The sequence below is a fragment of the Polistes dominula genome, unplaced genomic scaffold, assembly GCF_049000335.1.
Source record: "Polistes dominula isolate Pdom_NZ unplaced genomic scaffold, Pdom_raw_medaka contig_27, whole genome shotgun sequence".
NCBI lineage: Eukaryota > Metazoa > Arthropoda > Insecta > Hymenoptera > Vespidae > Polistes > Polistes dominula.
In genome coordinates, this window is record NW_028300906.1 from 2,675,827 (window position 1) to 2,701,543 (window position 25,717).

At 24.8% G+C, this 25,717-nt stretch overlaps 4 protein-coding genes across 9 annotated transcripts in view; 1 reads left to right on the forward strand and 3 right to left on the reverse strand.

The window, feature by feature from the left end:
• Positions 1–16,626, reverse strand: part of Cad89D (cadherin 89D) — a 40,298-nt gene extending 23,672 nt beyond the window's left edge. Inside the window, exons 1-2 of the mRNA XM_015332804.2 lie at positions 16,101–16,626; positions 3,643–3,815 (exon numbers count right to left, since the gene is read on the reverse strand). Of these exons, the coding sequence (XP_015188290.2) occupies positions 3,643–3,763 (121 nt within the window). The 5' untranslated portion in view covers positions 3,764–3,815; positions 16,101–16,626. The remainder of the gene's footprint in view (positions 1–3,642; positions 3,816–16,100) is intronic.
• Positions 16,627–17,624: 998 nt separating this feature from the next.
• LOC107072672 (uncharacterized) lies at positions 17,625–20,441 on the reverse strand. The gene is made up of 9 exons (XM_015332803.2): positions 19,916–20,441; positions 19,673–19,835; positions 19,473–19,594; positions 19,155–19,393; positions 18,877–19,055; positions 18,525–18,775; positions 18,275–18,434; positions 18,076–18,191; positions 17,625–17,980 (listed from the first exon to the last, which is right to left on the reverse strand). The coding sequence occupies exons 1-9, from the start codon at positions 19,974–19,976 to the stop codon at positions 17,895–17,897; spliced, it is 1,377 nt and encodes a 458-aa protein (XP_015188289.2). The 5' UTR covers positions 19,977–20,441; the 3' UTR covers positions 17,625–17,894.
• A 121-nt stretch (positions 20,442–20,562) lies between these two features.
• On the reverse strand, positions 20,563–24,553 carry Prx2 (Peroxiredoxin 2). The gene is made up of 4 exons (XM_015332802.2): positions 24,396–24,553; positions 23,046–23,191; positions 21,957–22,265; positions 20,563–21,295 (listed from the first exon to the last, which is right to left on the reverse strand). Exons 2-4 carry the CDS (start codon positions 23,171–23,173, stop codon positions 21,151–21,153), a joined length of 582 nt encoding a protein of 193 aa, XP_015188288.1. The 5' UTR covers positions 23,174–23,191; positions 24,396–24,553; the 3' UTR covers positions 20,563–21,150.
• Positions 24,554–24,852: 299 nt separating this feature from the next.
• The window catches only part of LOC107072668 (putative peptidyl-tRNA hydrolase PTRHD1), a 155,267-nt gene continuing 154,402 nt past the window's right edge, over positions 24,853–25,717 (forward strand). Inside the window, exons 1-2 of one of the 6 annotated variants that reach the window (XM_089179504.1) lie at positions 24,853–24,967; positions 25,420–25,606. In XM_089179504.1, the coding sequence (XP_089035630.1) occupies positions 25,421–25,606 (186 nt within the window). In that variant the 5' untranslated portion in view covers positions 24,853–24,967; position 25,420. Of the gene's footprint in view, positions 25,150–25,419; positions 25,607–25,717 lie in introns of all 6 variants that reach the window. The other 5 variants (XM_089179503.1, XM_089179505.1, XM_089179506.1 and 2 more) reach the window with 5 other exon arrangements.

Here is a 25,717-nt window from a genome sequence, read left to right on the forward strand (position 1 = left end):
TCAAAATTATAGATTTGTATAATTTAATTTACATATTAAATTTATAAACTAATAACTTTAAAATTAAATTTATATATTAAATTTATAATTAATTTATATATCAAATTTATAAACGATATTTTTATAAACGAGTTGTCCCAATTAACGTTAAAAAGAACTTTATGCAATTGGTATTATCTGATCAAAAAATCTTCAATTAACCACAATGAAAAACACACGATCCATTCTATCCATCCTATCCACATGACTACTTGTTGTTACCAATGCTATAAAGAAAAGTTTGGATATTTTACAGTGAAAAAAAAAATAAGATCGTATCTCAATATATTCGGGTCGTGCAACTATCGAATTCCCAATACGATCGGATTTCCATGCTCGTGCTATGCATCGTTACACGTATATTCTCTACTACTAATCCATAAGTTTTTCGATATGTCAAATTTATTTTCACGAATTAAAACTCACCTCTAACCATAAGAGTCTTTCCTTTTTTTTTATTTTTTTCTATATTTTTTTTTCCTTTTTTATCCAATACTTTTAAATACAAATGCATCTCACGTATAAAAATAAAAAATAACAATAAAACTCAAAACAATTTATATATATATACAATATATATATAGTATTTGTGTTATTATTATATTATTAGGTTATATGAAAAAAAAAAAAAAAATGAAAAAAAGTAGAAAATGTTTGCAATTAAATTCGGAAAATATCGTTTGCGAATAAAATCGATCGAGCAGCTCGTTGCACGTGTGGCCACAGGTGTGTAACATACGAACTTACTTATCACGTTGGACTTTCACCGTATCGTAAAAAGATTGGTGCATGTTTTATGATACTCATACATGCATACAAACATACATACATACATACATATACTCGTATATACTACTCAATTCTTAGCCTTTATTTTTGTTCTTTTTTTTTCTTAACAAGTTTCTCTACCTTTAAACGTCATTATCTCCGATTTATGAAAAATATTACACATAAATGTAATCTGTAGATATCATATATACATACACACACAAATACACACATATAAATGTATATAAAAATGATTACATATAGCTTAACGATATTACGTAGTATCATCGACTTGAACAAATCCATTTGAGAAATCAGCTGTTTAAACTAAATCACATTGAAACATAGGAACATAAACATAGAGAGAGAGAGAGAGAGAGAGAGAGAGAAACATAGGATGAAAATCCCTAAGCTTGAACTTCGATAGTTCCATTTGGAAACGAGCAAAGGCACGATTTAAAGCCAGAAAATTGCAACGACACGGACTCAACTGTGAAACAGAAACTGTGTCAATGTCGTCTCTGCCCGGTGAACTTAATTAAAAGGAAATTCAAAATTCAACTTATCAAACGTGAAACATTCAAATATTCTCTCTTCTAGTTTAGTTTAGTTTTATTTTTTTCTCGTATTATATTATTACAATTTTATATAATATTTAAATGTATCCAGTATTTAAACAAAACAAATTGTTTGTATACAAACACAAAGAACCGATATTTAGAATTAAACAATTTGGTTAATATCATTTTCTTAAAGGAATAATTTGGATTAATTTTTGTTCAATCTTTTTTCTGAATGAGGTAAGTAGCTCGAAAAGAAGCTTAACAAAATATACAATGATCATAAACAAATGAGAAAAGTAAACGAACCGAAAACTTTGGAAGAAAATCCGTTTGTCGATTTCATATCTCTCTTTCTCTTTTAATATTTATTTATTTTGTTTTTATTTTTTCATCAAGCTGTCTTCTTCTTCTTCTTCTTCTTCTTCTTCTTCACAGCTTGGTTTTATCAAGATTTTACTTCTTTTTCTCTCACATTTTTTTATTTTGTTCTATTCCGCACCGAGCAGAGGATTACTTTGAAGAGATGAACGGACCAAAGCTTCGTCAAAAAAAAAAAAAAAAAAAATATCACCGATGTGACAATACTCCTGCATCTTTCTGTATATGTGTGTGTGTGTGTGTGTGTGTATGTGTTGTATTAAAATGGGAACATCAGAATATTTTCCTTCCCTTAGCGAAAGCTAAGAAAATATTTCTCTCTTTTTTTTTTCTTTTCTTTCGTGAAGAAGAAGAAGCTTTTTGCGCTTGGAGGGTACGATTGTGTCTAGAAAGAAAGAAAGAAAGAAAGAAAAAAAGAAAATAAACAAAAAGAAGGAGAAATGACAATAAAAAAAAAAAATAATAAAAATTAAAAAAAAATACAGAAATATTAATTCGAAATTGAACTTTCGCGTAAGTAATAAAGGAGTGTGTACCTTTTTTCGATAATTAAAAATATTAATATCAATTTTATATATATATATATATGTTTGAATATTTGTGTAAAATAATAAATGAAATGTTTATTATTATTTAAAATAACAAGAGGTGAAACTATCTCCGATTATGTTAGCAGTGTGTATGCACGAACTGCATTTACACGAGTAAGCTCGTTCCTAAAGCTTTGACGGAAGTGGGACAAGGTCAGCAAGCTTTTTGCACGTTTCCGTAGTTCCTTCTCTCAGTTTGAGAGTAACGCCGTAGATGTTGTACAGAACATATGTGTTTTAAATATATGAATATATGTATATGTGCGTGTGTGTGTATATATATATATATATGTAACAGCTTCACATTTCCTTATATGACACATCACGTATACTTCATACAAACGCACTACAAACACAGATACACAAAGAGCTTAAGATCTACAATTAATTAATCGGTACAAGCTCGAGCTCAACACAGCAAATGCTCGTTAATGAAGTATAATCAAAATAAAAGAAAGGAAAAGAAAAGAAAATAAAAATACCTTGAATACTAACGAGGACGTGCACGATCTCACGAGATTGAAATGATAATCGTGAGAATAAACGGGAACCCATCACTCTTTAAACGAAAACTACTACTACTACTATCAATGAACTATAATATTTTAATTTTAATATGTTTCAATATGTGTGTGTATTGGATTTGTTCAATATTTATGACCGATAAACGCCACCCTGTTCTTTCAAATATTTCCTATTACAATCACAACAAAATATTTAATACTATGCATTAATATAGTTATTTGTTAATTATTATATTATATTATCAATTATTCGTCAAATATTTGAAATAATATTTTACGTGTAATATTGACATATAAAAATAATATTACCACGTGTTTTTATTTTTATTTTATATGAAATTGTATTAACAGTCGAAACATGCGAAACACGAATAATTTGAATTATTAAAACAATTAAATTGTCATTAAATAATTAGTAAAAGTTTCTAAATAAAAAATCAAATGTTATTATTAATATAAAGCAAATGAAAATAATTAATAAAAGTTTCTAAATAAAAAATCAAATGTTATTATTAATATAAAGCAAATGAAAATAATTAATAAAAGTTTCTAAATAAAAAATCAAATGTTATTATTAATATAAAGCAAATGAAAATAATTAATACAAGTTTCTAAATAAAAAATCAAATGTTATTATAATATGAAGCAGATGAAAATAATTAGTAAGATTTAAAGCTTACTCTTGTTCTTTTTCTTTATATTCGAATATATAATAAAACTTGTTTTATAAATTCGTTTTGTAGCTTAAAAATGGGATTCATTTCGATTACATACGCCTACCTGCCACGTGGTCGAATCTTACAACGAGGACCAACGATAGTAATAAGATCCACGTTGATGATACATTGAACCAAATAATTGTTGTTGTTTTTCTTCCTTTTCTTGAAAACATCTTTGTCATTTTCTCTCACCACTGCACCACGTACTTCCTCAACTCGTTCTTTCGAACATCCCTAGAAAAAAAAAATGATTCGTTCAAACATGTGTATTATACGTGTGTGAGTAAAGATTTTGAACATAAGTGTAAATCACAAGCGTGACGTTACATTTTCTATGGGGTTTTTCACGCTCACTCGTACACTTACTCACTCACTCACTCACTCACTTACTCAATCATTCACTCAGGTATACTTATTTATTTTCCTTACGGGTTTCTGCCCTCATAAAAAAAGCATTTTATTCCTCTCGATTCTTTCGCTATGTGGTTCTTGTAAAAAAAGAAAAGAAAAACACGATGAGAAAGGGAGAAGGGAAGGAAGAAAGGGAGAATAAGGGAATCGAATTACGTAAATTAAGATTTTTATCGTACAGGAAGTAAGAAGTCGTAATGTAAGAGATAAAACAAAATTAAAATCAGAAAATTAATGTAACAAACGTGTTGATCATCTCAATTCATCTCATTTCAAATTTATAACACGATATTTAAATAATAATTATTATATATTAATTACTTATTTATATGTTTCAAATGTAATATTATTATTATTTATTTTTCGTTGTGTCAACTACTAAGTTTTATATTAGATTAACTTTTATTAAATATAATCTATTTTAAATGTGTACGAATATAATTAATAACAAATATAATTATTTTAATTATTTTATATAATAATAATTATTATTAATTATTAGTAATATTGTAGTATAATTATTAAACTATCCTAGTAGCACAAAATATTAAAAATTATTGAATACAAATATTATTAAATACAAAAAAAAGATTTAATGTATTTTTAATATTAAATACACATGTAATAATTAATAATTAATAAACTATTAATTATTAATTATTATTTTATATAATATCCTAGTAACAAAAAATATTGAAAATTATTAAATAAATGTTTATTAAATACAAACATTATTAAATACAAAAAAGAGATTTAATATCTTTTTAATATTAAATACACATGTAGGTATTCAATATTTTTCAATATTTTGTGCTACTAGGGTATTATATAAAATAATAATTAATAATTTATAGTTTATTAATGTTTTAATTAGAAATTTAATAATATTTAATTTTAATTGCTACAGTGTTTTTATATTAAATGACTCGTAGCTACAAAATTCTTTTTTATTTTCTTTCTATTGTTTTTTTTTTTTTAAAGAGAACATGTGACAGAAAGTATCAGAGATAAATATCACGAAAAAGTTTTTTAACCGAAATGAAAGAACTTTCACTGGTGAAATAATCTAGATTTGTAAGAAGTCAAATTAACTATCTACACGCATACAAACACACACTCACACGCGTATTCTCATATTTTTTTAATGAATACTACAATCATTACCAACACTTTTAGTACTATGTGAACTTAACGATCTCGAACATTTAAATGGTTAGCTTTAAGTAAATAATATCGTGAAGAATTTAACGAGAAAGAAGGGTTTTTTTTTTATTGAAAATAAAAACCAAATTCATTTTGCTTTGGTGCATTACCAACGTGAAAATACGTGACAGACTTGGTTTTTTTTTATTTTTTCGTATACTTTTTATTTTTTTTAATACGATTTCACTTTCGACAAATCGAAATCGACCGTAAACTCGAGCAAATTCCCATCAAAGATTATTATTAAAAAAAAAAAAAAAAAAAAAACAAACGTTTATCTATTATTATTTAATACGATAATCATATAATATAAAAATAGATTTAAACTAATAGAATTATTTTGATTAAGACATTCGCAACTGTTGACGTGAATTTACGTCTTTTCAAGTTCTATTCCTGGTTACCACTGACTTGATTCACGTCATTTTATATTTTAAAAATTTAATAAAAATTAATATTTATATATTATACATTAAATTATATAAATTTATATTATTTTATAATTATTATTTTATTATTACTTTAATAATATTAAATATATAAAATTTCTATTTAATTATTTAAATATAACATTTAAATATTTAATACTATAATATAATTATATATTATTATATTATTTTAATATATATATATAATATTAAATATAATATATATTATAGATTTAAATATTATATATTATTATATTATTTTAATATATATAATATAACATAAAATATTTAAATATAAAATTCAAATAATTATATTTTATTATATTACTATATTTTTTTATTTAAATATAAATTTAAATATAATTTAAACTTATATTTATATATTTAGATTTCTAGAATATATGTACAAATTATTGTTTTTTTTCAAAATTTCATTATTTTTGCCGTTACTTAGTAAAAGAATCGAAAAAAATATGCCGACCGCGAATGTGTTAATAGAAAAATAATACTACAATCATTTTTAATCATAAAATATTTTCAAATGATTATTCGAATCAAATTATCGATTTACTATTTGATATTAATCTTTCAAAAGATGAATAAGTAACATCGAAACATTTACGATATTTCTTCGTATATTCACAAACTTTTTATCTATCCATATAATACATACACATATATATATGAAAATGTATAACTGACCTTGTCAAAAAGTGGATAGAAAACTAAGCCAGGGTGAGAATGATGATGCACGAATTTGGCATAAAACAAGCGATAATAGTTCTTTTAAAAGTTTGTATTATTCTCCAAAAACATGCCAAAATGAAAGATGATGATGATGATGATGAAGTTCTTATTGGTTTATAGAAAAAAGTACAGAGCACTGAGTAAGTGCAAGGACACCTCACATAAAACACTGTAATACTTCCATGATCGATCTGGATCACTCGTAGGACACGATCGAACTGACTTCTGACATCCGAGTAGAAAATTTCTTATTAAAACGAATCTACTCTCTCTCTCTCTCTCTCTTTTCTTTCCTTTCCTCTCTCTTTTTAGAATAGGCTAGTAGTATTCGGCCGCACAAGTACAAAGAGGTACGTACAACTTTCGCCTCGGTAATACGTTTCACGAATGACTGGCATTAGGTTTGACGCGCACGAACGAAAAATACCGTTCAACTTAGTAACAACAACAACAACAACAACAACAACAATAACTAAAAGTTGGACAGAATGTCCAGTTGTGGAAAATGGTGACTGATCATTCCTCTTCGATGATGGTAGAAAACAACGAACAATTGTCTTTCGATAAACGACTAGAAAGTTGAGACGAATATATTATTCCAGGTATAATACGATTGACCGTAATACTTCTTATTCTTCTTCTTCGTCTTCTTCTTGTTGGTTTTTTTTTTTTTTTGTTCTTTTTCTTTCACAAAGCAACCAAGTTTACATGGTTTTGTTGAACGTCGTGTCGTCGCGTTTAAAACGGCACGTGAGCGAGAAAGGAATGGTTAAATGTATCTTACCACTGCACTCGTTGGTTAGGTGCACCTACAATCTTACCTTACTTCAAAAGCCCCTTCCATTCCAACCACAGGACGACTATCGTCCTTTCGCTTTCAACGGCCACTGACCACTTCGACCGTTCGTTTGCTTGCTCACTTGCTTACTTACTTTCTTGTTTTTACGTTTACTTATGTGTTCGACACTCTCAATGCACTCGATTCCTTGCAATTTGCACTTTTCTTCTTTCTATAGTTTCCTCGACATATGTATATCTATATATTTTATATTTTATAATATAAATATAAAAATATATATATATATATATATATATATATATATATATATATATATATATATATATATATATATTAAATATTAAATAATATAAAATATAAATATTAAATACTATATTATAAAAATATTTTATATATATATATATATACAAATTTAAATTATATTTATATATTTTTTATATTTAATTTAATTTACATTTTTATATTTATATAAATATAAATAATTATATATAATAAATTTATATAATAATTTTTTAATTATAATATAATATAAATTCTATATAATAAATATATTTTTTATATATAAAAATATTTTATATAAGAATTTGAATTATATTTATATATATATTTTTATATTTAATTTAATTTATATTTTTATATATTTATATAAATATAAATAATTATAAATAATAAATCTATAGAATAAATTCTATATAATAAATATATTTTTCTGCGCAAAAATTTCTGCACAGTGCAGGTGCAAGTGCATGTGCAAGTGCATGTGCAAGTGCATGTACAATATTACCTTAACTTCGTTAACATTTAATCTCTATTATTATGAATCATTGTATAAAATTCTTAGAAATCCTTGATTATATTCGTTAACCTTTCTCTACTCTCTCTCTCTCTCTCCCTAACTCTTTCAGTCTTTTTTTTTCTTCTTTTTTTTCTAATGCATTTCTAATGAAAAAAAGTATGAATGAGTATTGTATGATAAATAAATTATTGTTGGTTATTGAAGATGAATGTTAGAAATACGCAAAGATAATATATTATCATAGTATCGATAACATTCTCGATTTGATATCATTGACATTTATGATTCTCTCGTTTCTTGTAACGATACCAACGTGACATTCCAGATCGTGCGAACTATGTTAAACACTATTTCATAGTTATGACTGTTGAAATGATACAATATGTTATCATCAATATCACATTTCTTCAATTCATAATGTTAAAACTGTTTGATGAGAACAAATCAATGAACAATCGATGAAAAGCAAGTTCGATAAAATACGAAAACCTTACTGTAATGACGATTGACATGTTAAACAATTCACAAACACGTTTAACACAATACTATGCCCAGATTCGTTGACGTTAATATTGTGAATCTGGTATTTCTTCTTTCGTTTTGTATTTTTCTCCAAATAAATTCTTAAGATTCTTGAATGAAATATTATGTGTGCAGATGAAATACAGAAAAAGAAGTGAAACCTTCAAAAAAGAAAAAAAAAAGACAAAGTTTCAAGAGAATGAGACGAATGCACAGAGTACCAGGGTAACTGTATAATGTAAACAAATAGAACAGCCTTCGAAAAAAAAAGAAAAATTCGAAGATTAGATAAAGGGGGAGAAAGAAAATGCGAAGAATATTATCAGTTCGCTATTGGATAATATAATCCATTAGTCAAGTGGCATTTTCACTTTCATTCGTTAAGATTTGTAACCGCAAGATCTATTGATATAACAACCAGCAAAACGTGTTACGCTTGCTACCTTCACCATTGCCATCATTTTCTTCTAATCGCTTTTATGTCATTACTATTACTATAATTTCCTCTTTAACAGATAAATATATATATATATATATAAATCTGTTTTATTATCAAATTATATTTATATTTATTTATTACAATTATATTTATATAATTACAATAAAATATATATTAATTATTACAATTTTAATTTTAATAATTATTTAATTTAAATTTAATTTAAATTGTATAATAAATTAAATTAAAATTAAATTAAATTATATAATATAATAAATTTAGGAATATATAATTATATACTGTATATTAATTATATATTGTATATAATAAAATATATATATATATAAAATAAAATATGATATAATAAAATAAAATATATATATAAAATAAAATATAATACAATAAAATAAAATATATATATATATATTTATAATATATATATTTTTATTAATATATATATATATTTGATAATAAAAGAGAGATGTGTTTTCCTAAATCAACTATGCGAATCTTATCTAAGAAATTTAGTTAAAATCTCTTTAATTAGATTTACATTGGTACATTTGTACTACACGTTGTAATAAATTCCTTTTTATTTCTCTCTTTTTTTATTTACATTGAAAATATTTGAAATTTCATGTTTTACAAATTTGTACTATTTAAACTAAAAATAACAGTAAAATTCTTCCTTAAGTACCAAATATAGCGAAAACCTAGAATATTGTTCAGTCATGATCAAGGTAACTCGAAACTAAACTATCATCGTATACATTATCTCCGAAAATAGTCATACTCCTTTTTTTCTCTCTCTCTCTCTCTCTTTTTATTGAACTTGATCTCTTGAATCTCAATTGGTTGCAATAGAAAAAAAGAAAAAATAAATAAATAAATAAAAGAACAGTGATAACTCAAATAAAAATGGAACACGTTTTTATTTGAAAACAAAACAAACCTGATAAAAGGATTAATGCAAATTATACGTGTGAAACGAATAAAATCATACAAAAACCAAACAAACAAATGATCAATTGACATTTAACTAATTAAAATTGTAAAAGAACAAAACAAAAAAAATAAAATAAAAAGAATGAAATGTTCAAATAATTATTATTAAATTAAAATTCAATTATCACAAACATTGCAAAAAAAATATTTTTCATTTATGAATTTCAAAACTAAAACTAGTTTTACAAACTTGTTCAAATTAACGCACGATATGTGTTCCTTTTTATCATTATTATTAATAATAATAATAATAATAATAATAATAATAATAATAATAATAATAATAATAATAATAATAATAATAATAATAATAATAATAATATCGGATGGATAAATGATGCGAGATGCAATTATGAATTATTAATTCATAAATGGTGTAAGGTCTTTCGATAAATCCATTGGGTAAACGTTATATGTGAGCCCTTCGATCGTTTAACACATTCGACATTTGACCTATCATCTATATATGTGTATAAGTGTGTTAGTCTATCTACATTGTGTTTTGTCTGCTGACCTTGTCCTCCTTTTTGATATCAAAAACTATCAAGGACGTGAGACCTAGAGAAATTTTTATTTCATTTATTTAAAATGAAATTTTCTCTCTCTCTCTCTCGCTCTCTCTCGTTCTCTCTCATCGTTTCTTTAGAAAAATCTTTTTGACAAAATCTCAAGTTTACGAAAAATTTTTCATATTGAATTTTTCTAACATGAAACTTATTTCTTTTGACTTTTTTATACAAAAGAAAATTAAATAAAAAAAAAAAATAAAAAAGAATAAATTTCATTAAAAATTAATAAATGCTATAATATATGTAATTGATCGAATTGTAAAATTAAAATTGAAAATGATACTATGAAATTTTCTAATGAAGACTATAATTGTGCCCATAGTTATGAAAGTGGTCTAAGTCAAGATGAAAAAAAAAAAAAAATGATTTTATCAGTTATTACACATCACATTATTTTAAACTAAATCAATTCAATGTAATTTTTATTAAATTGTCAAAAATGAATCGTTACATACTTAATGTTTGCTTTTTCAATGTTATATATTGGGTTTCCAAAAAAGTAATTTCGATAGTAGGTAAATTTATGTATACCATAAAATTATATATATTAATATATAATGTTATAATTTTTTTTTTTATTTAAAATAATGATTCCCTTTCGGGATACATGGGGTGCGTCGACCCGTTTTAATATAATACCTCCTTACAAATATACATTTTTACAAATACACCTTTATTAACTATAATGTTATAATTATATATATTATATATTTTATATAATATATAATATATATTATTATATATTAATAATATTATTATTTAATAATATAATTATTTTAATATTTATATATATATATATATATATATATATATATATATATATATATATATATATATATATATATATAAATATATATAATATTATTGGATAGGCAAGAAAATAATTTCAGTAATAGGTAAATTTATATATATTATAAAATTATATATATTAATATATAATATGTATTATTATATATTGTATATTATATATATTATTATTATAATTTTTACTATATATATTTATTTATATATATATATATTATTATATTATAAAGTAATATAATTATTTTAATATATATATATATATATATAATATTATTGGATTGGCAAGGAAGTAATATTTCACACTAGAAAACCGAAATAACTTTCTTGCCAACCCAATAGAATTCATACAGTGTTCAAATATAAATCTTTAAATATCTCGAAACAAGAGATTCATGACTTAGATCACTTTTATAAGTATGGGCACCATTATTGGCTTAACTTTAAACGTATTCTAAACCATGTTAACCAATATATATATATATATATATCAATGGAGAGGATTTCAACTGGTGAATAGAAAATCCGAATAGGGAGGTATAAAAAATTAAAAGTCATAGTTGGAAGTACTTTTCCTTGTTAAGATTGACGAGAAGTCATGATCGGTTGGTCGCCAATACACACACGACGAAATCGTACTCGTAGTTTCTTTTCATCGTTGTACGCGACGTTATGTGCACTTTAAAATCCATCGAAAGTATGCGAAGGAAAGTGCTCTTTACTTTTTTTCTTTTTTTCTTTTTTTCACTTTTTCCTAACATTTATGCATGAAAGAAAAAAAAAAAAGAAAAAGAGAAATGTATATTTAACTGCGACAGAAGACCAACTTCAATGATAAAACTTTCAATGAATTATCACACACACATCAGCAACTTAAAAACAATGTACTAGATTTTCAAATTGATTTTTTTATATAAATTGAAATTTATCTATCTTCAAAATTCAAGCTTACATTAAAGTATTGTAAAAAAAAACCTTCTGTATATATTATATACAGAAAATATTATATCTATATATTATTTACAGAAGGTTTCTTAAATTAAATTAAATAATTTATTGAAATTATTTCTGACATTTAAAAAACCAATTCTTAAACAGAAAAATTCAAATAATAAAAAGAAAACTGTAAACACACACTAGAGTTTATATATTATTATATATATAATAATATTATAATATAATATATATAATAATACTACAATATAATATATATATAATAATATTTTAATATAATATTAAATATAATATTTTAATATATATAAATAATTATTTTATATATTACATAATACAATTAATATATTTTATATAATAATTATTTTATATTATATATATATATATATATATATAATATATATAATAATAATATTATAATATAATATATATAATAATATATATACATAAAAAATAGCAACAAATTCTTAATCTTGTCAAATGTTAAATACTTCAAATGTAAAAAACATTTTCTATTAACGAAGTTTCTTTTAATGTGATGACATTTTAGTAGAATTTTTTTGGATAAAGAAGTGATAAATTAATGAACAAATAAGGTGTCCTTGTTTATCCGGTGAATTTTTTGTCACGCTTTAACGAGTTCAATATATGAGAAATAGTCAAATAAAAATGATTATATCAAGCAACGTATTACGTACTCCACCTTTCGTAAAGAATTCAACCAATGAGATTTTAAAAACACCTTAGTTGGAGAACTAGTCATGGAAATTAGTAAACCGTGTTGCAGTTATTACATTTAAATGTAACTGCTATTTATAATGTAAAAACTGTTTGTGATAATATTATCAAATTATTTTTTAACTAATCTTGAACAATTACACGTTCGTTCGGTAATTAGTTTTTTTTTTTTTCGAACGAATCGAAATTACAAATAATTATCAAAAACAGAAACGACTTTGAACGAGTTGTTACGACTGACCGATCATTGACCGGTCTATAAATTATGATTATATGTTTGAGATTGTAAAAAAAGAGAAGTCTTTCACCATTGCGTCATTCTACTTATCTAATGCAAGTAACAAAAATCTATATCATAGATATAAATAAAAATGTGTTTTAGATCGTTAATTATTAAAATATTATTAACTCTGTGAGTGGTGAATACTTTTACCTAAAATGTTTTGTAGAAATGAAATAATTTATTATTAATCAAATTCTAATAATAAATTATATTTCATAATTAAAATTTTTCTTTATGAATATAATTTAATTTAATTAATATAATTAAATATTATTAAAATATGAATAATATTATTTAATAAATATTATTTATTAAATTATATATTTTTTTTTATTTACTATATACTTATTTTATTTATATTTATTATATATTTTATTATATATTCTTTTTTTATATTTATACATTTTTTAATTATTTATTTAATAAATATTACATTATTTTACATTAATATTAACAAACACGTATATGCATCGAACAACTTAGGTTAGTAATTTTTACCAAACGCATATATGTATGTGTTCATAGCACTTAAAGGGGTTAATGATTTGTGATTATAATCATTCGTTTATTAAAAAAAGAAATAAAGTTGTAATAATTTAATTAAAAAATTGTCTACCTCGAGAAAAAGAAATACCGATAACTTCCGTTTTAATTTAATCTCTCATTACATTAGCAATTGTAATTCTATCATTTGAACTCGCATACTTTAAACACACACACACAGATACGAGTATAGTAAATGCTATTTTGTAATACTCACATGAACGATTTAAAAGTTTGATCTCTTAATTCTTTTATTATTCCTTTAATTGAAAGTTTATAATTATTTTACTTATCAAGGCCACCAACTTGGAAAAATTGCGAAAAGGTAAATAGGATGAAAGAAAGATAAAAGTGTTACAAGTGAGATCGTTTATTCAAACGTTTCGTATTTGGATAAAGTATTTGTGAATAAAAAGAAAAAAGGAAAAAGAAAAAAGGAAAGAATAGAAAAGAATAGAAAAGAAAAACACACATACGCATACACAGAGTAGCGAAATCGTAGGTGAATCGTTGGTGTAATTTCATTCGTATCCTTTTGTACAAAATCCGATTGTTAAAAGAGAGATTTCTCTCTTTAAAGTCAATGAGAGAAACTGAATTTTATCAGTGACTACTAACCACGAAGTCTACTAGTTCTACCTAGTAGAATCACTTGCCGGAAAGTACGAGAAAAATATAAATTCCTATTTTATTTCTAACTTTTATATTCCAAAAAAAGGGTACATTCTTCTGTTTCCTAAATGTTTATATTTTTATTCAATTATTTTCTTTAATTAATTAATTTATTTTCACTAAGGAGATATCATAAATCTTTGATAGCTTTTCTTATTTTATTTTTCTTTTTTTATTAGGGTAAAAGTAATGTCGTTACTACGCATGTCAAATTTTTCTATTAAAATATTATAGTCAAAATACCAATTGATTATTTTTATCATTTCCTAAACGTTTATATTTTTATTCAAATATTTTCTTTAATTAATTTATTTATTTTATTAAGGTAATCATAAATCTCTGACAATTTTTCTTTTTTATTTGGGAGACCGAAAAGTAATGTCGTTACTACGTATGTCCAATTTTTCTATTAAAATATTTTAATCAAAATACCGATTGATTATTTCAATCATTACGATATTACAAATGTTGTACAACAGATAGAAAAAGATTGTTTTGATAACATGATTAATTAATTTAATTAATTAATTTAATTATTGATTAATAATACAAATTTATTTCCTTTGAATTTTGAGGTTAAAATCGTTAACATTACATTTCAGTCCAACCTAAATATTTTCCAACAACGTAAACCCATCTTCAAGAGAACAAAATAAATTATTACTATTACAAAAACAAAAACAAAAGTAAGATATAGTAACGAATAATAAATAAAAAAAAATCGTATCAATTGAATAGACTAAAAGAAAAAGAAAAAATGCATGGTTGAAGAAAAAAAAGGATGAATCCTTTAAAAGGATCGTTAAAAAATGATTTAACTCGAAACACAAATGTCGAATGACAGTGTCTGTTAAAAACCGTTTTTTGCAATTAAATCGTAGGGAAAGTGTTGTGCCCATCAGAATTGGAGGATGAGGAGGAGGATGAGGAGTAGGATGAGGAAGAGGAGTAGGAGGAGCAGTAGTTCTTTTCTCTTTTATCGACAAAATCATTCGGCAATCCGCATGCATTTGCATCCTCGTTTAGGGGAATGAGAGTTAACTCGAGGTACGTTGATATATATATAGTAGACTATATATATAGTATTAGGGAGGTATAATATTCACAAAACGAGAACAGGTTCGTTTTAATACTTTTCTCTCTTTCTTTCTGGTTTATCGTTTATGCCGGAACGAACGCGTAAACCGGCCGATTTGAAATTCAAGCGCCAACTTTATGCTCGATCGCTCCTCAGAATAAAAAAAAAGAAAAAGAAAAAGGAAACCTTTCCTTTATTCTCTTCTTCTCTTTCTCACACACCTTTTTCCTACTTTATTTTTTTATTATTATTCCTCTCTCACACTCACTAACAATTCTTTCTTTTCGATTGTGGATCAACAAGCTAAGATATCACCAATCTCTACTACTACTACTACTAATACTAGCCTGCTAACCCGCTTTCAATATTTTCTTTAGGACCAATTTTTGTTTCTAATCTCAATAAAATAAATAAAATCAATATCACCTAATTTTTGTACTTTTTATTTTCCAACACTCGATATATATATGTGTGTGTATGTGTGTACGTGTGTACATAGATATTATTTATATTATAATTTTGTGTTTAACATACCAATAATAATATCCATCCGATTTATAAACCAAAATCGACCCCATCCAGGTTGCATTTCCTTCTTTGTATTATTCCCTAATTAACTTTACTCTATATACTTTATTTATTGACTTTTTGTTTTTATTTTGTTTTGTTTTGTTTGTTATTGTTAATCAAGATTATATTAGATTCGCGTGAAATATGACGAGTTGAACGTACTATAGTGATTGTTCCTTTCTTCTTCAGTTTATAACACTACCAACCAAGTCGACGAACGTACCTGTACTGATCCTTCTTTCTATACTTAGTATCTTCTTTACCTGTGCTTGCTTACCTGTTCTCAACGTAAATCAATTTCTAGCGGCAGATGAGATGACCCGTTTCTTCCGGGTTTTCTTCCTTTCTTTCTTTCTCTCTTCTTCTCTTTCTAACTTGGTGTCATTCGTTAAAACATATTTCACAAATAAAATCAATAATAATCGACATTTTTCTGGTAAATCATTATTTACCTGAAATATTTTCATATATGGACTGTCTCTATTTTGAAAGTGATTTAAGTTAATTTTCTTTTGTTTCGAAAAAATTAAAACGTTTTCATATCAATGATTACTCAATTTCTTTTATCGACCAATTTTAAATTGTACAAAATATGGACACTTTTTAAGAAATTCAATATTACCTAGTTATCCACACAGACACACATTAAAAGTTTACATTAAATTAAGCATAAATTACGTGATATCTCATTTTGTTTTTTTTTCAAACTGGATTTATAGACCATTTTTAAAATAAACGATTCATATATTTTTGTTCATATCACGCGCGACCATAATTTTGTTCAAACTTTATGAAATTAAATAGAATAACAATTTGTTTCTATAATATCATTGGGTTTCTTTGTTTTCTTGTTTGTTTTATAAAAGAAATCAGGTTAAAAGAAAGAATAATGCTAATCGAACATGATTAATTCTACCCTCGTTGATTATGCATTTATTTCTTCTTTTTTTTATTTTCTTTTTTTTTTTTTTGTTCTTTTCCGAAAGCTAGTTGACTCTTACATTCTAACAGTCCTCCTTCTCCTTCTCCTCCTCCTCCTCCTACCAAACTCTGATAAAAACGATCGTATGGAATGAGGACTTTTCAACTTCGTGTTAAGAGTTTTAACTCTTTCAAAAGTGAAGTACCATATACATATATATACATACATATATATATACTAATTATATATTTCAGATCACCGTTAGAGTTACGAGCAATTTATGCGCGTTACGACAGAATGTTTCTAACGTTAACATACAATTATGATAAAACAAGTTTACTTTAGAATTGATATAAGAGATCGTCGGTTTATATATGTCTGTGTATACTTATTTATATATAATAATCCATACATTGTTTTCAATAATACATTGAACATTATTTCGAATTATTGTTAATGATTTATTTTAATCTTAAACGAAAGTAATGCAAATATCCTGAAACATATAATTATTATGTATGTGTGTATGTCTATGTATATTGAATGAAAAATAAGAATGTAAATAAAAGTAAATAACACCTTTTACAATTTTCAAAATCTTTCTTTATAGAATTTTCTTTTACCAACAATTAATAAAAGAAAATTTAAATAATAAACATAGAATGAAATTATCAACAACGGATAAAATTGATCATCGCATATTTCTCTTTGATAATTGTACTTTGAAATACCACCGTTGATAAAACATAAAATGATTGATAATGCAAAAAATAAAAATGTATATATTTTATCAAAAATACAATTTGTGAAATTTGAATAATTCTTTTGAATAAAATTTATGTATCATCGTCCAAATGAACAGGTCTTTCTTGTATAGGTGTTCCAGTTAAATCGGGCATCGGTAAAACGAAAATAGCAGCACCTGTGTATAATTTATTCATAATTTATAAAAAAAAATAATGAAATTAATTTAATAATAATATAAAAATTTTCTTCAAAATTAAACAAATAACGAACTTATTAAAATAATAGATGCTGCTATTATACTAAAATTACAGGAAAGATTAGATATAAATTTGATCATTGCCGCTGTCAAATGAGGTAATATTCTTGTAAATCCCATAACAGTTCCCCTAAATATATAATTATTTATTAAATATTATCATTCATAATGATTATGATATTATATTCATTAAAAAATATAATAATTGTATACCTCAAACCTGTTGGATAATTTTCTGCTATTAAAATATTAACAATGGTATGATTGATCGCATAAGATGCGAGAAATATTACGGACAAAATAATTTGCATGACATATTGGACTACAAAAATCACACAGAGTATTGCTAAGCCTCCTATAATTGATGAAAATACTGCAAATGTGTATAATAAAATATTTCAATCAATTAATAACAAACAAATTGTATGCATAATAAAATATAGATATATATAAGTAAACTAACTCAATATCCACTTTTTCTTAACAATTTGTATTCCTATTATGAACAAAATTTCACCCAATAAATAACTAAAAGAAATACACGATAAAAATACGAAACGTTGTTGATTAATTTGTTGACAATTCAATAAAAGACTCTCTGCTATCTGTAAAAAATTATTATTGCACGTATAATCATTTCCTCGTTTTTTCTCAATAATTTGTATTCCAAGTTCTTGTAACAAATGTGCATCCCAAAGAGCAAGCCAAATGAATCTTTAAAAATCAATGAAAAACACAATTCATTTATAGGATATTCAATTAAATAATTATACACACGTGGTGTAAAGGAAAAAGTTGTTATTTGAAAAAATTACCCAGGAAATTGTAAGAAGCACAAAAGTAAACTGTAAATCGTTAAACGTCTAAATGGTAATTTGAACAATTTTTGTATTCGTTCTTTCGTTTTAACGCAGTATCTATAAATCATTTTGAAAAAACTGTCAGTATCTTGGATTCCAACGTCAGGTTCGATGCAAGTATTCAAATTAATGCTCTACAAAAATATATCAAATGTTTTTTCATGATTAAATTGTTATTTTCTGTTTTTTTTTTTCTTTTTTTTTCGTAATGTATTCAATTGATCAAAAAATACCGGATAAGTTTCAATGTGTTTGGAATTATTAATAGCATAAATTTGTCGAAGAACTTGTAAAGCTTCTTCCTGACGTTGTTGATACAACAAAAACCTAGGTGTTTCTGGAAGTAAACTAATAGCACAACCTATGATCAAACTAGGTGCACCACCAATTCCAGATAAAACTCGCCATGAATTTGGACGAAATTTTTGATACAACATTCGTATAATTGATGGAACTAAAGACCAAGATACGCCTATAATAAAACATACGGTTCTTTTTTTTTCTGTATTTGCCAAATATCAAATTGGAAATATTAATTATATGATAAAAACCTAAAGCGAACAGATAACCGAGGATCCAAGCAATATCTACGACAGCCATACAAATTTCTCTTTTTTTCATTGGCAAACATTCGATGAGATAAACCCTCAGGACCGTATAATTTCCTGCTAATCTAAAAAAACGTACAAAAATATATTTCATTCTAACTATTTATTATACATATTTTGTCGGAAAATATTTTATTACCTACCCTAGGCCTAAAAAAAATATAAATATATTAATCAAAAATGACGTTTGAGCGAAAGATAATGCAATAGATGCAGAAAATATGAGAACCATGGTAAACGTAATGATTCCTTTGCGTCCACAAATATCGGCAAGACTTCCAAACAAGAAAGAACCAATTGCCATTCCTAAAATAATACAAATAATGACTAACTACGTTCATGAGAAAAAAAAATTCAAATTATACGATGATGTATTATTCACATACCGAACGATTGCGTAGCGTTAAATACTATGATGTCATTCTTCTCTAATTTTAAATCGCACATTGCTAATCGTGAGACAACGAAAACAATTAAGGAAGCAATGGCTTCCACGAATGTACAAATACCACAAAATCCGACTATAAAATAATGACATGCTCCCCAACCTATATTATAATTAACATTTTGTTATTTAATATACTTCTAAGATAAATGAAACATTTTAATAACATAAATTCTAATCATCAATCTGAAAATTATTTAGATACTAAGATGCTACCCGTTCTATTCATTGCAATTTCACACCCGTTGCTCATAATTTTTGACAAGTCAGTCGTTCAAATAAATTTCTACGAAAAATAATCGCTACGTATATTAATTCGTAGATCATACAAATATTTATTTTATATCAATAATTCTTCATTCCCATTCACAGTATTAAATTTTCGAAATTGTATCTTCGTAGAAAAATAGATTAATAACACGATAACGCGATGACAGGACAACTGTCTATTTGCAATCATACGAAATATTTTATTACTAAAGGTGTCGTTGTTTGCTTTTTTATATATATATATTTTATATATATACTGTGTTGTATGTATAAGAAACGAAAGAAAAGAAAGGAGATGACACTGAAAAAAATTATACGTAAAAGATAGTAGACATTTATTTAAAAGTACAACTAAAATAGCATATATTTTATTATGAAAAAAAAAATGACATTTGTATTTTAAATTATAAAATAAAATCAATCATGTATATTCAAATACATCAATGTAGTTTGAACAAGAAGATTTGTTTTTTTAAATGTTCACACATTTGTTTTTACATTTATAAATAATATATTATTTCATTTTGATTTATTACAAACGAAAAAATGCTTATTAAATACAATTTTTTTTTTTTTTTGATAAGTACGCGATTTTTGAACAATTTCTATTCATTTTATTGAACCTTACACATTGAACTGTTTTTATTATTTAGTTATTTTCTAATATAAATATCCCACTGTAGATATTTATTTTTCGTAATTGATTTGTAAAAAAAAAAAATCAAAATGAAACGAAATATTGGGAGAAGAAAATATTTGTGACAATTATTACTTTTTTGTACAATATCTCCATTTATTATACATCACGGATGGATCTGAAAATATCTACTGAAAATATATAGGATCCATATAGAAGATTCGTTTGTACGTTTTTTAAAAAAAAAAACAAAAGAAAACATAAACCATTTACGAGTCCTTAAAATATTCTTTAGAAGCGACTACGTCAGGTTTCATGGTCTTCTTGCCTGGTTTCCAACCAGCTGGGCATACTTCTCCATATTTATCCGTATACTGGAATGCTTGTACTAGACGCAGGGTTTCATCAACCGATCTACAAATTTACATATTCGTATAATAATACATATAATGTATTATGTATATTAAATTCAACGTGTAGAACGAGTCTCGATACAAAGGAATACATATATGTATATAAATATTTAAAAACTAGCTCAATACCTCTTAACTATTATGTGAATTATTGATTTACAGTTCATACATGAATTTTCATAATCAAAGAATTGGATATAAATCATGATAAATGAAAGAAAATCTAAATCCTACTTAAAGATAAGAAAAAAACCTCTCGAACGAACGTTTCTTTATCTTACAATAAGATCAATGAAACAAACAAAAAAAAACCCAAAAAGAAAAAAAAAACAATTATCCAAGTTTCGTAATAAAATTCAACGCATATTTAAAAAAACTTTAAACACAATTTTAGTCTACATGGTTTGTTAAATAGAAATCGTTTAATTGCGTAATAATACCTTTAAGTTGCGATAACACGATTGCAAGAAGCAAAAAAGTAAAAGATAATTTTGAAGGTAACACAAGTGTTAATTGCTACGCTATTCTTTCTCGTATTACATAAAACAAAAAACAAAAAACAAAAACAAAAAATGAGACGAACACAAATTGTGGTTTTGACTAAGAGAACGTTGAGAAATTACAATAATAGTGTATAATCGAGAATTAGAAATAAATTTTACCTTCCAACTGGTAAATCGTTGATGGTGATTTGACGCAAATTTTGTTTATCGTCAATAATGAAAAGACCACGGAACGGTATTCCGGATTCTTCATCAAGTACGCCATAATCGCGTGCAATCTTGCCACTTTTATCGGCAAGAAGTGGAATGTTCATTTCACCGATACCACCATCTTTGCGTGGTGTGTTGATCCATGCCAAATGAGTATAATGAGAATCGGTTGATGCTCCTATTACTTGACAATTAATGGCCTTAAATTCGTCAGCACGATCCGAGAATGCAATGATCTCGGTTGGGCATACGAAAGTACTATAATTAAATCAAATTTATTATTAATATTTATACATTTAACGTGTATTATGTGTGTCCTATTAACACATTCGTGACCGACATATTTTTTCTGATTCTTATACTAAGTATCGGCAAAAATAATGAAATTTTGAAAAAAAAAACCAATAATTTTTACATATATTCTATATATAAATATAAGTTTAAATTATTTATATTTTTATTTAAATAATAAAATATAATTATTGGAATATTATATTTAAATATTTTAAAATTCTATAATATATAAAATTTTTATAAATATGTAAATATAAAATACTAATAAAGTAATAATAAAATAATAATAAAAAATAATAACAATAAAAACAATAATAATTATAAAATAATATAAATTTATATAATATATAATATAGAAATTTAATTGTATTAAATTTTTAAAATATAAAATATGACATGAATTCACGTCAGCGGTCGCGAATGTGTTCATTATTTTTATTTATTTCATTAAATAAATATAAATTAGAAGAAGTTTATTTTACGAAAACAAAAGTTTCAAATAAAACGATAAAAAGCTTTCGATATTTCTAATGTAAATAAAAATCAAATATCTGAACGATTAATCGGTCATGCAATGTGGCTTATCTTAGTATTAGAAAAAAAATATATATATACACATTCATCCACATTCTTAGATGATTAATCAGAACTCTGGATATTTCCATTATATAATTTTCCAATTCTCTAGATTATTCGAAACGAATTGAAACTAATTATACAACGACCATGATTACAATTACGTACAAGTCCAAGGGATAGAAGAATAATACAACGTATTGACCCTTGTAATCGGAAAGGGAAACGTTTTTGAATTGGCCATTTACAACGGCCGTTGTGCTAAATTGTGGTGCTGGTTTCTGTAGAGCCGGCATTTTGATTGATGTATAATTCTATAAAAAAAAGTACATATAATTAATGGGAGTTTTTTTTTTTTTTGTTAAATAAATACAAATGGTTGGTTCAATTTATTGATTAACGAAAATGCATGAATTTATTTCTTTAATTTGTATTTTTATTTTTTCTTATTAAAATTTATAAAATTTATCTAAGCAAGTATTTGATTACATGATTAAATTGAATATAATTAGTCATAATTTGTACGTAACAACTACTATTTCAATATAATTGTTAAGTATTTCGCAATATAATGAGAATACTCTGAGTCATGATAATGAGTTGGTAGAATTAAAAAAAATTAGACTTTTCCCCCTTTTTTTTTTTCTTTTTCTTTCTTTCTTTTTTACAATTACCAAGAGACAAATTTGGTTATAATTGTTACCACGCCATGGTTGCTTTCTTTTTTCAAAAGAATTACTTGATATTATTGCGTAAAGTTAATAAACTTCGATGATGTATGCACAGTGTAAAATAATATACATCGTATTAAGCTTGAAATAATTATTTTATAATTAAAATTTTCTCTATGCTAAATAATAATTATTTGATATTAATATTTTTATGTGCGTGTATGGGCCGCTGTGCATAAAAATCAAAACCAAAGGTTCAAATTTAAAGCACAAAAGTAAACTGCAAAGCTTAATCACTTGTTATTAAAAATCAAAGTTAATAAGATAAGGGAGATAGTTAATAAATGATTAAGTATGATTTATCGTTTATTTAACTTTTTCTAGAAATGATATATATATGTATGTATAAAAGAAAAAAAAACCTGTACATTGGGTTATTGAACTTCCACTTTCTCGTGCCAATGTTTAATAAATTTCACAAATGCATTTTATAATATAACGGTTGTAAAAATCGTTTAATGTAAGCACATTAATATATATATATATATATATAATCGAATAATAATTAATACGATCGTAAGAATTGTTTATTAATATTAAACAAATTAAAAGTAGAACGATCTAATGAATTTTCTTTTCTACGCTTTAAATGTAATATATCTCTAACGGTTTCGTGGCACGTCATGACCTCGAACAAAGGACGGTAAAATACAAATGGGTTAGAATTTGAAATAATAAATTCTATTGTTTTTTTTAATCTATGTAAATATCTGTATAACGCAATATTAAAAACAATTATAATAATTCGCGATGATAAATAAAATTATTTTATATTGAATTTAATTACCTTGGTTTCTAAGGACGAGAGAACGTAACTCGACGAACGTTGAACAAAGAAAGCGTAGATTTGCACCGGTGACCGGTCTCATACGTAACTTATTCAGCAAATAACGCCTTATGAAGGGTAACCCACTGTGCGAATTGTCATAAGCGATAACAGTGCTATCTGTGATATTAATTAGTCTTATTTTATTTTTCTAAATTTAACCAAACTATCTGTCTGAAAAATTTCAAACTTTAAATTGACCAATTTCGGTAATACGTACGTTATAATTATTGCCATTTAAATTTTAAATGTCCAGTCTGGTTTTTAAACAATCGAGCATGCCATCTGTTGGATAAATTTTAAATTATTAACTAACCAATCACTGTTATTCTGCATGTAACGCAGTTATCGTTACTCCGGATTGGTTAGTCCAATTTTCTGGAACACCACCTTGCGGATAAATTTTAAACTACTCAGTTCTAGTTATGTCATAGTGTCATACATGACGCAGCTGTCAGTTACTGTCATGGACGTGTTTACACCGGCTTATTAATTGTTCGAAGAATATGTGAATTGATTATGTTTAATTAAAAGTAAGGATTGGTTTAAAAATTATTGATTAGATATGTGTAATTAAGTTTTTGATTATATATATATTGAGATCATTACAATGAAATGGTAAAAAGCAATCCACAGAGCGAATCATTATTTCTCATATCGTTTTATAATATTGGAGTTAATGTGTGGCCAGATAGAAATATTTTATCATTAACAGGTATAAAATAATATTTATATTTATATATATATTTATATATGTATAATACCGCAAGGTATTTTTGTAACTTTGATAAATAATGAACAGTTTATGTTATAATTACACTGAATATCGTATATCATGCAATTATTACAACTATTATCTTTTTGATAACAATAATTCATATGGTCAATATAACCTCAATTTTATTCTATTTATGCAAATGATGGTTATAGTCTAGGATGAATAAAATGAAACTTGTTTAATATTAATCTTCTTCTTTGTTTTTAGAATGTCAGGACTAGTTCAGTATGTCGTAGTAAGGGGAGACCTTTCCAAGACTCTGGGATGGCCGATGGGTGCTATAATAGCTCAAGCGTGTCACGCATGCACAGCTGTTACTCATCTATTTTACAACGATAGTAATACGCAAGCTTACCTCGCAGATTTGGATTCAATGCATAAAGTTGTTCTTGAAGTAAGTTTATATATTTCTATACGTGTGTTGTAATTTATATCTCGAGATAATACGTATATTATTATTATTATTATTATTATTATTATTATTATTATTATTATTATTATTATT